The sequence below is a fragment of the Loxodonta africana genome, chromosome 16 (genome assembly GCF_030014295.1).
Source record: "Loxodonta africana isolate mLoxAfr1 chromosome 16, mLoxAfr1.hap2, whole genome shotgun sequence".
Lineage (NCBI taxonomy): Eukaryota > Metazoa > Chordata > Mammalia > Proboscidea > Elephantidae > Loxodonta > Loxodonta africana.
This window is the reverse complement of record NC_087357.1, coordinates 3,979,246-3,997,023: the sequence shown is the minus strand read 5'-3', so window position 1 is coordinate 3,997,023 and position 17,778 is coordinate 3,979,246. Positions and strand designations below refer to the sequence as shown.

General features: G+C 47.4%; 1 protein-coding gene across 21 annotated transcripts in view; it reads left to right on the top strand.

The window, feature by feature from the left end:
• JAKMIP3 (Janus kinase and microtubule interacting protein 3) overlaps positions 1-17,778 on the top strand; it is a 51,046-nt gene that overhangs the window by 7,231 nt on the left and 26,037 nt on the right. For 6 of the 21 annotated variants that reach the window (XM_064269156.1, XM_064269153.1, XM_064269147.1 and 3 more), the window contains exons 2-4: positions 9,052-9,549; positions 15,085-15,204; positions 17,159-17,305. In XM_064269156.1, coding sequence (XP_064125226.1) covers positions 9,052-9,549; positions 15,085-15,204; positions 17,159-17,305 — 765 coding nt within the window. Of the gene's footprint in view, positions 1-2,693; positions 2,706-9,051; positions 9,550-13,489; positions 13,706-15,084; positions 15,205-17,158; positions 17,306-17,778 lie in introns of all 21 variants that reach the window. The other 15 variants (XM_064269141.1, XM_064269135.1, XM_064269146.1 and 12 more) reach the window with 7 other exon arrangements.

Genomic DNA, 17,778 nt, shown 5'->3' with positions numbered 1-17,778 from the left:
TTGCCAGCCAAGAATTTTATATCCAGCAAAGCTGTCTTTCAAATATGATGGTGAAATTAGGGCATTTCCAGATTAGCAGAAGTTTAGGGAATTTGCAAAAACCAAGCCAAAATTACAAGAAATTCTAAAGGGAGTCCTCCGGTTAGAAAGGCAATAACATCAGATAAGAATCCGACACTAGAACACAGAACAGAGCAACCAGATATCAACCCAGATAGGGAAGTCACAAAAATAAACCAAAGGTAAAACATTGAATATAAAAAAAAAAAAAACCTTGAATATAGGGAAGCAGAAATGTCAATGTGTAAAAGATGACAACATTAAAACAAAAAAAGAGGGACTAAAAATGTAGTCATAGATCTTTCATATGGAGAGAAAGTCAAGGTGATATAAAGAAATAAAAGATTGGTTTAAACTTAGAAAAATAGGGGTAAATGTTAAGGTAACCGCAAAGAAATCTAACAATCCTACACATCAAAATAAAGTACAAGAAAAGCATAAAGACTAGTGAATACAAAATCAGCAACAAGGAAAAAAATGAAAAGATAATACGTAAAAGAAAACGACTCAGCACAGAAAATTAAGTGGAAAAAAGAAACCGTCAACAACACAAACACAAAAAAGACATCGGAATGACAGCACTAAATTCATATACCTATCAATAATTACAATGAATATAAACAGACTAAATGCACCAATAAAGAGACAGAGAGTGGCAGAATGGATTAAAAAACATGATCCGTCTATGCGCTGCCTACAAGAGACACACCTTAGACTTAAAGACACAAACAAAAACTCAAAGGGTGGAAAAAAATCAAGCAGACAACAATCAAAAAAGAACAGGAGTGGCAATATTGATTTTTGACAAAATAGACTTTAAAGTTAAATCCACCACAAAGGATAAGGAAAGATACTATATAATGATTAAAGGGACAGTATACCAGGAGGCTATAACCATATTAAATATTTATGCACCCAGTGACAGGGCTGCAAGATACATGAAACAAACTCTGACAGCTTTGAATACTGAGATAGACAGCTCCACAATTACAGTAGGGGGCTTTAACACACTACTCTCAGTGAAGGAAAGAACATCCAGAAAGAACCTCAATAAAGACACGGAAGATCTAAATGCCACAGTCAACCAACTTGACCTCATAGACATATACGGAACATTCCAGCCAACAGCAGCCAAGTATACTTTCTTTTCCAATGCACATGAAACATTCTCCAGAATAAACCACATATTAGGCCATAAAAAAAGCCTTAACAGAATCCAAAGCATCAAAATATTATAAAGCATTTTTTCTGACCATAAAGCCATAAAAGTAGAAATTAATAACAGGAAAAGCAAGGGAAAAAAAAAAATCAAACACATGGAAACTGAACAACACCTTGCTCAAAAACTACTGGGTTATAGAAGAAATTAAGGACGGAATAAAGAAATCCACAGAATCAAATGAGAATGAAAACACATCCTACCAGAACCTTCGGAACACAGATAAAGCAGTGCTCAGAGGTCAATTTATAGCAATAAATGCACACATTCAAAAAGATGAAAGGGCCAGAATCAAAACAACCCTACAACTCAAACAAATAGAAACAGAGCAGCAAAAGAAGTCCTCGGGCACCAGAAGAAACCAAGTAAGAAAAATTACAGCAGAATTAAAAGAAATAGAGAATAGAAAAACAATTGAAAGAGTTAACGAGACCAAAAGCTAGTTCTTTGAAAATCGACAAACCATTGGCCAAACTGACAAAAGAAAAACAGTAGAGAGAGCAAATACCCTGAATAGGAAATGAGATGGGCGATACCACAACAGACCCAACTGAAATTAAAAGAATCAAAATACTATGAAAAACTGTACTCTAAAAAAAAAAAAATCTTTTTTTTTTTTTTTTTTAGGAAACCTACAGGAAATGGACAAATTTCTAAAAACACGCTACCTACCTAAACTAACACAAACAGAGGTAGAACAACTAAATAAACCTATAGCAAAAGAAGAGATTGAAAATGTAATTAAGAAACTCCCAACACAAAAAAGCCCAGGCCCTGATGTTTTCACTGGAGAATGCTACCAATCTTTCAGAGAAGAGTTAACACCACTACTACTAAAGGTATTTCAGAGCATAAAAAAAGATGGAATACTCCCAAACTCATTCTATGAAGCCAACATAACCCTGGTACCAAAACCAGGTAAAGACACCACCAAAAAAAAAAAAAATTATAGACCAATATCCCTCATGAGCTTAGACATAAAAATCCTCAACAAAATTCTAACCAATAGAATTCAACAACATATTAAAAAAAATTCACCATGACCAAGTGGGATTCATACCAGGTATGCAGGGATAGTTCAACAGTAGAAAAACAATGAATGTAATCCATCACATAAATAAAACAAAAGAAAAGAACCACATGATCTTATGAATTGACGAAGAAAAGGCATTTGACAAAGTTCAACACCCACTCATGGTAAAAACTCTCAGCAAAATAGGAATAGAAGGGAAATTCCTCAGCATAATAAAGGGCATTTATACAAAGCCAACACCTAACATCATTCTAAATGGAGAGTCTGAAAGCATTCCTCTTGAGACTGGGAACCAGACAAGGATGTTCTTTATCACCACTCTTATTTGACATGGTGCTGGAGGTCCTAGCTAGAGCAATTAGGCTAGAAAAAGAAATAAAGGTATCCAAATTGGTAAGGAAGAAGTAAAAGTATCTCTGTTTGCAGATGATATGATCTTATACACAGAAAACCCTAAAGAATCCACAAGAAAACTACTGGAACTAATAGAAGATTTCAGCAAAGTATCAGGATACAAGGTAAACATACAAAAATCACTTGGAATCCTCTACACCAACAAAGAGAACTTCAAAGAGGAAATCACCAAATCAATACCATTAACAATAGCCCCCAAGAAGATAAAGTACTTAGGAATAAATCTAACCAAAGACAGTAAAATATCTGTATGAAGAAAAATACAAGACACATATGCAAGAAAAAAAAAGAGACCTCCATAAGTGGAAAAACATACCTTGCTCATGGATAGGAAGACTCAACATTATGAAAATGTCTTTTCTACCCAAAGTGATCTACAGATACAATGCAATCCCAATCCAAATTACAATGGCATTTTTTACTGAGATGGAGAAACAAATCATCAACTTCATATGGAAAGGGAAGAGGCCCTAGAGAAGTAAAGCATTACTGAAGAAGCAGAACAAAGTGGGAGGCCTCACACTACTTGATTTTAGAACCTATTATACCACTGTGGTAGTCAAAACAGCCTGGTACTGGTACAACAACAGATACATAGACTGAGGGAGCAGAATTGAGAATCCAGATGTAAATTCATCCACCTAATGAGCAGCTGATATTTGACAAAGGCCCAAAGTCCATTAAATGGGGAAAAGATAGTCTCTTTAACAAATTGTGCTGGCATAACTGGATATCCATCTGCAAAAAAATGAAACAAGACCTGTACCTCACACCATGCAGAAAAACTAACTCAAAATGGATCAAAGACCTAAATATAAAATCTAAAATGATAAAGATCATGAAAGAAAAAATAGGGACAATGCTAGGAACCCTAATACATGGCATAAACAGAATACAAAACATAACTAACAATGCACAAACACCAGAAGAGAAAGTAGACAACTGGGAGTGCCTAAAAATCAAACACTTATGCTCATCAAAAGACTTCAGCAAAAGAGTAGAAAGACAGTCTACAGACTGGGAAAAAAAAAATTTGGCTATGACAAATCCGATCAGTGTCTAATCTCTAATATCTACAAGATACTGCAAAACCTTAACAACAAAAAGATAACCCAATTAAAAAATGGGCAAAGGATAAGAGCTGGCACTTCACCAAAGAAAACATTCAGGCAGCTAACAGATATATGAGGAAATGTTTACAATCATTAGCCATTAGCGAAATGCAAATCAAAACTACAATGAAATACCATCTTACCCCAACAAAAAAAAAAAAAAAAAAAACCCCAACAAGGCTAGCATTAATCCAGAAAACACAAAATAATAAGTGTTGGAGAGGTTGTGAAGAGACTGGAACACATACACTGTTGGTGGGAATGAATGCAAAATGTTACAGCAATTTTGAAAATTGATTTGGCACTCTCTTAAAAAGTTGGAAATAGAACTACCATACAATCCAGCAATCCCACTCCTTGGAATATGCCCTAGAGCAATAAGAACCGTCACATGAATAGATGCATGCACACCCACGTTCATTGCAGCGCTGTTCACAATAGGAAAAAGTGGGAACAACCTAGATGCCCATCAATGGACGAATGGATAAACAAATGACGGTATAGTCACACAATGGAATACTAAGCAATGATATAAAGAACGATGATGAATCCTCAGAACATCCCACAACATGGATGAATCTGGAAGGCATTATGCTGAGTGAAATCAGTCAGTCACAAGAGGACAAATGTTGTAAGAGACCACTATTATAAGAACTCAAGAAACAGAAAAAAACATTCTTTGTTGGTTACAACTGTGGGGAAGGAGAGAGAGGGACATTCACTAACTAGATAGATAGTAGGTAAGAATTATCTTAGGTGAAGGGAAGGACAACACACAATACAGGGGAAGTTAGCACAACTGGACTAAACCAAAAGCTAAGAAGTTCCCTGAATACAACCGAATATATCGAGGGACAGAGTAGCAGGGGTGGGGGACTGGGGACTGTGGTTTCCAGAGACATCTGGGTTCAATTGGCATAACAAAGTTTATCAAGAAGGCATTATGCATCCCACTTTGGTGAGTGGCATCTAGGGTCTTAAAAGCTAGCAAGCAGCCATCTAAGATGCATCAATTTGTCCCAACCCACCTGGAGCAAAGGAGAATGAAGAACACCAAAGACACAAGGAAAATATGAGCCCAAGGGACAGAAAGAGCCACATAAACCAGAGACTCCATCAGCCTGAGACCAGAAGAACTAGATGGTGCCTGCCTATCACCAATGAGCGCCCTGGCAGGGAACACAACAGAGAGTCCCTCACAGAGCAGGAGAAAAGTGGGGTGAAGAACTCAAATTTTAGTAAAAAGACCAGACTTAATGGTCTGACTGAGACTGGACAGACCCCAGAAGACATGGCCTCCAGACTCTCTGTTAGCCCAGAACTGAAACCATTCCTGAAGCCAACTCTTCAGACAAAGAATAGACTGGACTATAAGTCATAAAATGATACTCGTAAAGAGAGTGCTTCTTAGCTGAAGTAGATAAAAAAAAAAAAAAAGAAGTAGATACATGAGACTAAATGGGCAGCTCTTGTCTGGAGGTGAGATGAGAAGGCAAAAAGGGACAGGAGCTGGTTAAATGGACACAGGAAATCCTCGGTGGAAAGGAGGAGTGTGCTGTCACATTATAGGGAAAGCAACTAGGGTCACATAACAATGTGTGTATACATTTTTGTATGAGAAACTAACTTGAACTGTAAACTGTCACTTAAAGCACAGTATTGCATTGGGCAAATCTGCTGCAAAAGACCTCTTTAAAGCATTAAAAAGCGAAGATGTCACTCTGAGGACTAAGGTGCACCTGACCCAAGTCACGGTGTTTTCAGTCACCTCGTATGCATTCAAAAGAAGACCAAAGAAGAATTGATGCCTTTGAATCATGGCGTTGGTGAAAAATATCGAATATACCATGGACTGCCAAAAGTACAAACAAATCTGTCTTGGAAGAAGTATAGTCAGAATGCTCCTTAGAAGGAGGATGGCGAGACTTTGTGTCTTGTACTCTGGACACGTTGTCAGGAGGGACCAGTTCCTGGAGAAGGACGTCATGGTTGGTAACATAGAGGGTCAGCGAAAAAGAGGAAGACCCTGGAGATTGATTGACACAGTGGCTGCAACAATGAGCTCAAATGTAGCAATGATTGTGAGGATGGCACAGGACCGGGCATTATTTCATTCTGTTGTACATTGGGTCACTATGAGTCAGAACTGACTCAACGGCACCTAATAGCACACGTAATATATGTGTGTGTGTGTGTGTGTGTGTGTGTATACATATATGTGAGGATAAAATACCTTTAATTTCGTAATGACATTTACAATTTCCAATTCAAATTGAGGACTACAGGGTTTTATTTAACCTCTCCTGTATTATACCTGGAAACCCTGGTGGCACAGTGGTTAAGTGCTATGGCTGCTAACCAAAAGGCCAGCAGTTCAAATCCACCAGGCGCTCCTTGGAAACTCTATGGGGCAACTCTACTCTGTCCTATAGGGTCGCTATCAGTCAGAATCAACGACGACAGTGGGTTTGGTTTGTTTTTGTTGCTGTTGTTATGTGTATGTCTCTGCGGTCATTTTGGTTCTCTGAAGCTTATTCTCCAGTAAATTGCCTTACAAAAACCTCATGGGAGCAATACTTCCTGAATTCTTGCATATTGATGACAGCTTGTCCATGCCCTTTACACCTGAATATTGATTTCACTAGATGCAAAATCCTTGGCTCACATTTTCTTTCCTTGAGTATCTTAAATATGTTACTCATTGTCTTCTGGTATAAACCATTGCTGTCAAAATGGCTGGTGATAATTTAATTTTCTTTCCATTTTTAGTCATGCACTTGTTTTTTCTTTGATCCCCAAATATTCTTTTTCTTTAAAGTTACTATAAAATGTTTTGATGTTGGTTGTTCTAGGTCATATTCCCAGGTACATAGTGAGTTCTTTCAATAAGTATTTTCAATTTTTTTCTTACTTTAGGAAATTTTTCTTGAATTGCACCTACTCCTCACCTACCGACTATCTCACAATCTGACATTTTGCATTTACGATAATAGTAAAAAACCTACCATCTGACTATTTTGTACATGAACAATGTACGTCTGGCAGTAAAAAAACGCTGAAGTGCGAGAAGAGTAACACTGGCTGTGATAGTTAAGGTTATGTGTCAACTTGGCTGGGCCATAATGCTCAGTGGTTTGGCAGTTAAGTAATGATGTAGTCATCCTCTATTTTGTGATCTGATGTGGTCATCCTCCCTTTTTGCATAACACCAATTTTTGCATAATAACCTGGTCTTTGAAAGCTACCATGTCGGTAAGTGAAGAGTGGGTGTTTAGTCTTTCGAGTTCGTTGCTTCATTGCTTCAGTTTTCTTCTTCAGGGACTCCTGTTATTCGTTAGGTCGGACTATCTTTGCCCATCGTCAGTATTTATCTTTTTTTTCTCACATTATTTTTATCTATTTTCTGATTTTTTATTTTTAAGTTACCCTCCTTTTTACCTTCTATTTCTCTTAAGGCATTATTTGTTGTGTTTATATGCTCTAGTGTTCCTTTTATTTAACTATTAATTCCTAAAATATTTTTTCTTTTATTTCTAATTTTTTCATATGTCCTGGCACATTTATTTATAAATTTTTCTAATTCTGATTTAAGTTTTTATTTATGTCTTATGTAATTTTCTTAAAGTCTTTTATTTCCTTTTGAAATAGTCCATTGTATTTTTCATCAGTTTTAGTGCATTTTAGTTTTCCTGAAGAATCCTAATTGGCTTTTGTGTCATTCCATTCAGTGGGTTCTGCTGTTTGTCCCTGTACCTCTCCAGATTTACACAGGTCGGCCCAGTAACTGTGAGCCATGCAGTCATTTCCTCAGGCATCCTCTGGATATGGGAAAGGTAAAAGGGCAAGTCTGAAAATCCCCAAATGATCAGCTTCAAGGGCTCAGCTTTCCACCTGCCACTTCACTTGTTGCTTGTCCTCATGGCTACGACAGGTGGGCGGGGAAAAGCGGAGAAATGTTTGTCTGTGCTCCAAGAACTCCTTTTTAAAGGCTCTTGGACCCCAAAGGCAGAGTTCCTTTCCTGGCCAATGGGGCATGCAGGGCGGGGCCACACGCACCTCACGCCAGGTCAGGGCGTCATCTTGGTGCTGACACATGAGTCCTGCTGTACTCACCCAGTGCTCCTGAGCATGTCTGTGTGCTCCATGGAGTGGCCAGGTAGAGGTGAGAGGAGGCTGGTCATGGGCTGTGGGCGTCCCAGCATTGAAAGGCTAGAAGATGGGGGTGCAGAGAAGGTGGGAGGGCGCAGCCCATCAGGTGGGCGGCGCACAGGTGAGTATTTTTCATTTCGCTTACAAATTTAAAAAAATTTAAACAAATCAAACTGATCAGTCTTGTCTTTTATGGATTCTGCCTTTGGAGATCTGATCAGAAATGCTGTCCTCACACCATGTTTAGGTAGTTAGTCATTTTCTTCATCTCTGTGTGTGTGCATGTGGTCAGTGGGGTGGCAGGACCAGGAGCCTGGAACGGGTGGTGAGGGAGGGAAGGCACTGAGGGGTGTGAACTTGGGGCGTGACCACCTCCTGACACTTCCCAGGGCAGGTCTGGATTCTAGCCGTTCTTGCCTTCCATAAACACTTTTTGAGCACCTGCTATGTGCCAGATTGTGGGCAGTGTGATGATTTAGCTGAAGGCTCTGGCAGTGTTGTCTTAAGCATCTGGATGGAAACAAACATTCAGTCCAAAAATCTCAGCGTTTCCAAACATCTAGATATTAGACACCATCGAGAGACAGCTCAGCTGCTTAGATTTGTTTCCCTGTTGTTGCCAAGAATGTCACAGGGTGTGAGCACAGCACCCCCACTGTTTGGGTATGAAGGGTGTGGGCAGGGGCTGGCTAGAGGACACCTAGCTAGAGAGCGCAGCACCTGCGGCCTGCTCCCCACGTGGCGTGTCCAAGGGGAGTCTTTTCCACTCTCCTCAGCAGACTTACCTGAGAGGCAACAGTTTTGCTGTGTGACCTCCTGCAGAACAGATTTCTATGGGCCTGTGTGTCCACGTTTCCAGGTTGACAGTTCTTCCACATCATGCATCCTCGTGGAACTCCCACAGGTGCACACTCATTTCACCACCAGTATGGTTTGATTACAGTTTCTAATGGATATTTTCACGGAAGTTCTCTAATCCCTGATTTGCACCCCGACAAAAACGTCTTTCCAGCATATAAATTTGGTGGGCTGCCCCGACACTAATGGTCCTCCTGGTGTTGCAGGTCAGCCGGGTGGAGCGGGAGAAGAACCAGGAGATCCGGCAGGCGCGGGAGCACGAGCAGCACAAGAATGCCGTCCTGCTCACCGAGCTGAAGACCAAGCTGCACGAGGAGAAGATGAAGGAGTTGCAGGCTGTGCGGGAGGCACTGCTGCGGCAGCACGAGGCTGAGCTGCTGCGGGTCATCAAGATCAAGGACAACGAGAACCAGAGGCTGCAGACCCTGCTCAACGCCCTGCGCGATGGTGCACCCGACAAGGTCAAGACCGTGCTTCTCTCCGAAGCCAAGGAGGAGGCCAAGAAGGGGTTCGAGGTGGAGAAGGTAAAAATGCAGCAGGAGATCTCTGAGCTCAGAGGAGCCAAGAAGCAGGTGGAGGAGGCACTGACGATCGTCATCCAGGCCGACAAGATGAAGGCTGCTGAGATCCGGAGCGTCTACCACCTGCACCAGGAAGAGATCACCAGGATCAAGAAGGAGTGTGAGCGTGACATCCGCAGGCTGGTACGTGGCGCTGGGCATGGTGGGCGGTTGGGCCAGGTGCGGGTGTCCTCTGGCCTCCCCCTTGGCCTGTGTTCCCAGCACCATGTACCGCACACCACCACTGTGGGCTGCCAGGGCTCTAGAGATGCAAGACTACCAAAAGCAGAATACAGTTCAGAAAGAAACACTAGCCCTCTGCCCCATCTGCCACCCCCTCTTCTACTCCCCATGCCTAGTTTGGGCTGGAGTCCCTGGGTAGCATAAACCGTTAACTGCTCAGTTACTAATCGAAAGGTTGGCAGTTCAAGTCCATCCAGAGGTGCCTCAGAAGAAAGGCCTGGCTGTCTATTTCTGATAAATCAGCCACGGTGAATCCTATGGAGCACTGTTCTACTCGGACACATGGGGCCACCCTGAGTTGGAGCTGACTCCAGGGCAACTGCCTTTTTTTTTTTTTCCCCTAGTTTGGGCTAAAACAAGAAATCTACAAGTTAGCCATTCCCCCAAAAAGGGTTTATGAAAGGTTTCCCCCTTCATAGAGTCCCAGGTTAGATTTCAAGCCAAGGGGGCTTTAATGTTTTGATGGCTTGAGTCACACACTTCATAAAGAAATGGTTCCGTGGAGTCTACAGAACTCTCTGGATCGAGAAGGCAGAGGCTGTCCAGCTCCAAATGCCAGGGGAATGTCCCTGCTTGAAAAGCAGGTGTACGCCACCACAGAATTGTACTTTTGGTGTCATATCTAAAAACCCTTTGCTTGCCCAGTTCCGTGAAGGCTTTCTCCAGTGTTTTCTTTGAGATGTTTAATAATTTAGCTCTTACATTCAGGTCCATGAGTCATTCTGAGATAAATTTTGTGTATGGTGTGAGGTAAGGCTCTCAATGAATCTTTCTCGCCCAGCACCATTTTTTGAAAAGATCATGTTTTCCCCATTGAGTTGCCTTGGCACCCTTGTCAAAAGTCAACTGATCATAAATATAAGGGTTTACTTCCAGACTCTTCATTTTGTTCCATTGATGGATATGACTGTCCTTATCCACCACCACGCTGTCCTGATTGATCAGTTTGTCTGTCCTTACCCACAACCACACTGTCCTGATTGATCAGTGTGTCTGTCCTTACCCACACCATGCTGTCCTGATTGGTCAGTGTGTCTGTCCTTACCCACCACCATGCTGTCCTGATTGCTGTGGGTCTTGCTTAGCACCTGCAGACATCGCCACGCACCAGGTCCTGCTCCAGGAGCTAAGTAGTGTGGGGGTGTCACTACCCACAAACGCTCCTTCCTGCTGAGGGAGACAGGCCGCACCCAGCAGACAGGCAGGAGGCAGCCCATTGGAGACAAAGTGTGTGGTAGAACAGTGCCAGGGGCTGCAACTTTCAGTAGCTGGCCAGGGAGGATGTGAGGACAGTGTCTGAGCTGGACCCTGAGGCTCCCACCATGAAAGGAACTGGCAGAGAGTTCCTGAATGAGGGAAGCAGAGGAACAGAAGCGCGGTCCCAGTCATGGGGTGAGCAGCTCACCGGTCACCCAGTCCCCCTCCACTCAGAACACGATTCAGAATCCCTGGTGGAGGGTTTTCAGTTGTAGGAGTGATGAGAGCTGGTTCATGCTTTTTGAGGGATCACTGCTGGTTGTGAGGAAACCAGATTGGAGCAATTGCAGGAGTAGACGCAGGTGGCCTTTGGGAGCCACCATGTGCTCCAGGCCAGGGGAGGTGGTGGCAGGGTGACCAGCTCATCCTGGTCACCCAGACCCCCCAGTCTTAGCCCTGAAAGTCCTGGGTGGTGGCCCAGAATTGTCTGTATACTGCCCTCCAGGATCCCCAGCCCTGGGAGGAAGGAGGCTGTAGCCAGGTGGCTCGGGCCAGCTTGCAGAGCTTCAGTTCTCTGACTTGGGCATCAGATGCCTGGCTGCTTGCTGTCTGGCCCTCAGAGGGAGGCCTCCATTACAGGAAGGCAGAGACGCATCCAGGGGTGCTGCATCCACGTGGGGGGGCCTCCAGATTTTGTGCTGGCGCTGGGCTTCTCCAGGTCTGGTGGGCACGTCCGTGGTCTCCAGTTACCTGGATCCGAACGTGGGGATGCCCCGAGTTGGAACGGCCCACTGTGCACGAAGTGGGAACCCCACACAGCATGACTAGGTGTCCTACCAGCCTACACATACCTCCACGTGCCCCACAACCAGTCCCTCCTTTTAGAGCCACAGGTGGGGAAGCACAGTCCGAGCACTTGACCAGGAGTCTTGGCGCTTCTGGCACAATGGAGTCTCTGTGAGGCGCCCCTGTCTTGGGGAGGACTCACTCAGACACTGTCTTGCTGTCTCAGATATTGTTCTGAGTGAGTTACCCATCTTGTAAAACTCACATCCCGTACCTCTGTGACAGCAGCTCCCCTGGCATGTCCCCATGGTGAGTCACGAGGCTCAGCTTGCAGCCCAGCAGGAGCCTGGAGGCCCCGAGAACAGACTGTGTGCAAGGAGGAGTCCCACTTCGTGGTCCATACCAGCTCCTTGGCGCCAACTTTTGTGGGGTCTCTGTGTAGAGACTCTCGTTTTCTTGTTTCTCAACAAAAGAAAAATAGTATTTCTAAACTGTGTGTGTGTGTGTGCACATGTGTGTGTGCACAGGTGTACGTACTAGATCACTGACTGGGCTGCTTATCAGCGTGACTTTGTCTTCTGGCCTCTTTGTTCCCACTAATGGGCTGTGTTGCCTCGTTCAGTGTTTCTGTGGGCTCCAGTAAATGGGATTTTAGCAATTAAGGATTTCCTTTGTTCTGCTCAGTTTGTGGCTTGCCCATGAGTTCTGTGATCTGAGCTAATTAGACTTGGAATCTCTTTGTTTCCAAGCTCCCTTTAGATGGCTAATTTATTAGTTTCTTTTAACCGGAAACAGCACATAAAGTAGCGAAATATCCTAGTCACGCTGCCCTTTGAAAGTATGTTTTCAAGCCAAGTCGCTCATCCCACAGATGCTGTCTTCTTGTCAACCAGGGCCGTGTGTAACCAAGCCCCAAGACCAGGGCCTGTACTTCGAAGAATAGGTAGGGGTTGGCTCAGCCTGCCTCCTCTGCCCCAAGTGCGGCAGCCCACCCTCTGGAGGACGAGGCTGGTGGCAGGGGCAGCTGTGTCTGGAGGGGCTTCTTGAAGCTGGTAGTAAGTTGAGGGGAAAGAGCTTTAGGGAGGGCGGGGAGTGTGCAGACCTGAGGGGTGGGGCACACTGCTCCCCTCCCGTACAGAGCCTGCTAGTCAGGGGTGCTCCCCACCCCAAAGCCTCAGCTGGGAGCAAGATTTCTTTGAAAACGCTGCTCTACAGCAAAGCAGCCCCATCTCAGCACAGGGGGACGTGGGCGGCTGTGGGGGGGGGGGCGGGGGGAGTTGGGGGTGAGGGGTGCAGAAGAGTGAGGGGCTCGGAGGAAAGAGAGGGCCATAGGATTAGGGGATCAAAGAAAGGAGCGGTGCTGAGGAAGGAGGGGCGCCATAGGATGAGTGCTGTTGCTCAACCCTCTTAGGCCCACCCCCCAGCTGCCCCTGGGGTGGGGGCGTGTCCAGGGCCAGGAGAAAGGAGGGGGCTGTCACGCCCAGGCTTCTACTTTCCCACACCCACACAGCCTGCTTACAGACTCTCAGCCCATGGTTCCTGTTGACCAGTGTGGCACCTCTGTGAAGGATGGTCCTGCCGGGCAGCCCGGGGAGCCTCACAGGGGCGCAGGGCCTGGCAGGAAGATGGGTTTAGCTGGCACCCAATGGATCTGAGCAGGCTCCGCCAAGGCGGATGGGGGTCCTGCTGTCGCCTGCCACGCCTCCTCCCTGGGCCAGTCCCACGGATTCACTGTCCTTCTGGACTCAAGGCCTGCCTGCAGCAGGGCTGTCCTGGGCACCCCCCACATTTGTGCCTGTTTCCATGGTAACTCCGTCTGTACCCTGCCTGCCGTGATTGTGCTCTGTTCTCCTTGTAGATGGAGGAGATAAAATTTAAAGACAGAGCAGTCTTCGTGCTGGAGAGAGAGTTAGGGGTGCAAGCCGGGCACGCTCAGAGACTGCAGCTGCAGAAAGAGGCTCTAGACGAGCAGCTGTCCCAGGCCAGGGAGGCCGACCGGCACCTGGGCAGCCCCAGACGGGAACTTCCTTATGCAAGCGGTGCAGGAGATGCCTCAGACCACTCAGGAAGCCCTGTAAGCACCGCCTGCGCTTCTCCCAGCCACCCACCAAGTGCACGGGGCAGCTCCCGGGAGCCCTGGGCCCAGGTCAAGCTAGACCCTCCTGCCTGTCTGCAGCCAGCCAGCTGGACCCCTCAGCTCGTCCAGCTAAAAGGGCTGATAGATGCTGGTTTCCTCCCTTACTCGTTAACAAAGCGCAAGCACGGGCCTCCATCTGATCCCAGCCAGTGGCCCCTGAGATTCCCACTGGGGTCTGTGTGCCCGCTGCCAGGCCCCGGCTGCTAGCAGCCCTTGGGACTTGCTGGTGCCAGCAGGAGAGGAGGCCGGTCTGAGCACCTGCTGCTTCCATCCCACATGCCCGGGCTTCTGCCTTCCTGCCCGGAAGGCCACTTGGCTGACCACTGCCTGCCTGCTTCTCTGGCTTTGATCATGCACGGTGGTTCCTGGCATGCATGTCCCCAGTCACCTTCCCCCCGGCTTTCCATGTGACCGTGCGACTCTTTCCTCCTCCCTGGGCTGGGAATGACAGCAGGGGTCCGCCCCCAGCGCATGTGCTGTGACATCATCCATCTTCTCATTGCTGGTCCTCATTCAGGGTCCTTCTGCAGTGGTTCTGGAATATTCTGGGGGAAAAAATCTAAATTCCATGGGCCCTTGGTGCTGGACCCTTGGTTCTTTGGTTCCAAGCCTCTCCTGCACCTGTTGAATGAGGAGCTAGAGCCACGTCCAGTCCCCCCCTGGACGTTTCAGGAGTAGAGCATGACATTTGTAACCGTACTAAGCTTCCGCTGGTCTGAATGCATTAAAGCCAGCGTCCCTGCTCTGGTGCTTGGTAGACCGCTGCAGTAGCCCCAGAGAGATTCCGACACTGGATTAACATGTTAGACCGCTGCAGTAGCCCCAGAGAGATTCCGACACTGGATTAACATGTTTCCATTGGCTTTTGAATGAAGTTCCAGTGGTTCCCAAAGTGACCTTTTAGAAGCCCAACTTGGGGGCGCACTTTTCAGGGAGACAGCTGCTGAGAGTCTTGCATGGGTGTCTTCCTGGGCTCCCACTAACCCCAGGAGAGCAGCCCCACCGGCAGCACAGGGGGCCACCAGGAGAACGTGGAGTTGGTTGTCAGAGCTTCCTCGGTGCCACCAGCGCTGTGGCACCCACATCGCACACACCCACCCTCCACATCCGCATCCTTCTGGACATTTCCGCTCCTCTCGGCTTCTGTCCCATCCTGCAATCTGCGTGACCATTGCACTGGGGCGTGGCCCCCCCCCCCGGGCCATGCTGCCCACCTACCAGAGGTCAGAGGAGAGTGTGAGGCAGGGGGTCCATGGCCACGGGTGCTGGCGTGTCTGGTTCTGTGCACGGGTATTTGCAGTTGATTGTTGTTTCAGGAACAGCAGTTGGACGAAAAGGATGCCCGGCGCTTCCAGCTGAAAATCGCTGAGCTGAGCGCCATCATCCGAAAGCTGGAAGACCGCAATGCCCTGCTCTCAGAGGAGAGGAACGAGCTGGTGAGTGATGGGGCAGGAGGCTTCTATGGAGGGGTGGCCACAGAGGGGTCTGGGGTTCCCCATGGAGAAACAAGGTGGTGAGTGATGTGGGGCCGTATGGAGGGTGCAGCCACAGAGGGGACTGGGGGTCCCCATGGAGAAACGAGCTGGTGGGTAGGGGGGCTCCTATGGAGGGTGTGGCCACAGAGGGGCCTGGAGGTCCCAGTGGAAGGACAAACTGATGAATGGAGGGGGCTCCTGTGAAGGGTACACCTGCTGAGGGGGCTAGGGAGTCCCCGTGGAGGACAGGAACGAGCCAATGGAAGGCCCCATGGAGGGTGCAGCCACAGAGGGAGCTGGGGGTCCCCATGGAGGAACAAGCTGGTGGGTAGGGGAGTTCCTATGGAGGGAGCAGCTGCAGAGGGGTCCAGGGCACCCCTGTGGAAGGAGGACTCCTGCCCCCTTGACTCCCACAGTGCGTCGGGGTCAGAGAGCCCCTAGATGGTCAGTCCTGCCATGGCAGAAGGAGGGCTGATGAGGAAGTCCCTGAGCTGGGCTGGGGAGGGGTGGGGGTCCCTGCTGCCAGCTGAGCCCCACCCCCCACCCTGCAGACTGGCAGGAAGACAGCTAGTGCCGGCTTTGGGGACAGGTTTGGGGACTGAGGCATCGTGCGGGAGGGCCTCAGTGGCTGTGGGCTGTGGGGTGTCGGGGCTGAGGGGCGTCTGGGGACTGGGAAAGTGCTTCCCTGTGAATGGGACCCCGGTCACTTTGTCCAGACAATTCAGGAAAAAGTATCTAAAAGGCAAAACTACAAAGAGCGAAAAGTGGGTGCCGGGGGGGGGAAGGGATGAGTAGGGGCCTTATTAGCGCAAACTGTTCTGTGTGATACGTGGTGAACATGTGACATCATGTGTTTGTTAAAGGCCCTAGGACTGCCACACAGAGTGAGCCCTCATGGGAGCTAGGAACTTGAGCTAATAACCGTGTATCAACATTGCTTCATGCATTGTAACAAACGCACCACTGGAAGGTGGATGTTGGTAAAAGAAGAAACAGTGAGCAAAAGGGGAGGGTATATGGGAACTCTGTACTTTCTGATTTAGAAAATAAAGCCTGTCAAAAGGAAAAAAAAGCTGAGGCTCCTGACAGGCTTAGAGTGGCTCAGCCTTGGAAACAGCACCCAGCTCATTGAGGCCCTTTTTATCATCAAATGACACCCTTAAAATAGGCTCGTTGTGTGATACGTAAATGATACCTCAGTAAGGTGGCTTTAAAAAGTGCTCAAAGTTTAATGAGAACTCATGGGCATTATGTGTGTATGTTAGGGCAAAAAACACCGTTGTGCGAACTCTATAGAGCAGGGGTCAGCAGACTTTTCTGTAAAGGGCCAAACGGTAAATATCTGCAGGACACAGGGTCTCTGCAGCAACTACCCAGCTCTTCGGTATAGTGCAAAAGCAGCCACAGACAGTATAAATGAATGAAAGTGTCTGTGTCCAATAAAACTTTATTCATAACAACAAGCAGAGGGCCAGATTTGACCCTCAGGCTCTGGTTGTCTGAGCCCTGCTCTGTGTTGTTGGGGCAAATGTATCCTCAATTCTGCAAGTTCCTGGAATGTGGGCTGGTGGGCGGGTGGCCTACTCAGAGTGTCCCGGACAGTCAAGTGTGCAGGACCAGGCAGTGATTTTTCTTCAGCTCTTTTTCCAAAATAGAGCTTTGACCTCAGAGTGTGGCCCCAACTTGGTCCTCGTTCATGTTGTGACATGGAGCCCACCCATCTGCCGCCAGTCCACCCAGGTGTTGGGTGGGTGGAGGAGGAGCAGCTGACCAGGTACCCCACAATGACTTGAACTGAACTCTCCTGGCTCCAGATAGCTGGTGGATAGCTGTGTAGTTATGGCTGGAGTTTGTGTTGGTCAGTGTGTGACTCGGCATTTCGACTGTGCTGTATAATTGATTCTGTCTTTTTCAGTTAAAGCGTCTACGAGAGGCTGAAAGCCAGTATAAGCCGCTGCTGGACAGAAACAAACGCCTCACCCGGAAAAACGAAGACCTGTCGCACGCTTTACGACGGATGGAAAACAAGCTAAAATTTGTCACCCAGGAGAACATAGAAATGGTAAAAGGCCCGGGCATCCACAGTCTCACCCCTTCTTATGCTCAAGGTGTGATAACAAGACACAGTCCCTGGGCTGGCTTTCTGGCCTCATGCAACTGGCTCAGCCTCCAGGGAGGAGCTGGTGCCAGCCTACTGGTCAGGAGAGGACAGCTTAGACAAGGTGCCAGGCCAGTTGAGGAGGGGCACAGCAGGCAGGGTGCTGAGTGGCAGCACAGAAGCAGAGACAAGCTACGAGGTGACTGACCAGCCAGGCCTCCCTGCCTCCGGGCCTGTCCCAGGAGGCCTGGACAGTGGTCTCCCAACTCGAGATCTCGGCCAGTGGCCCTTTGAGGCTACCCTGAGGGCCGGCTGTGGGAGGGAGAGGAGCAAGCAGCCTGGGCTCAGACACCGGATGGGGCAGCCCCTGCTGTCTCAGGTGGCTCCCCATTGGTGGCGAGTGCGTTTGAACAGCCAGTGTCTGGTCTGCTCCTTCT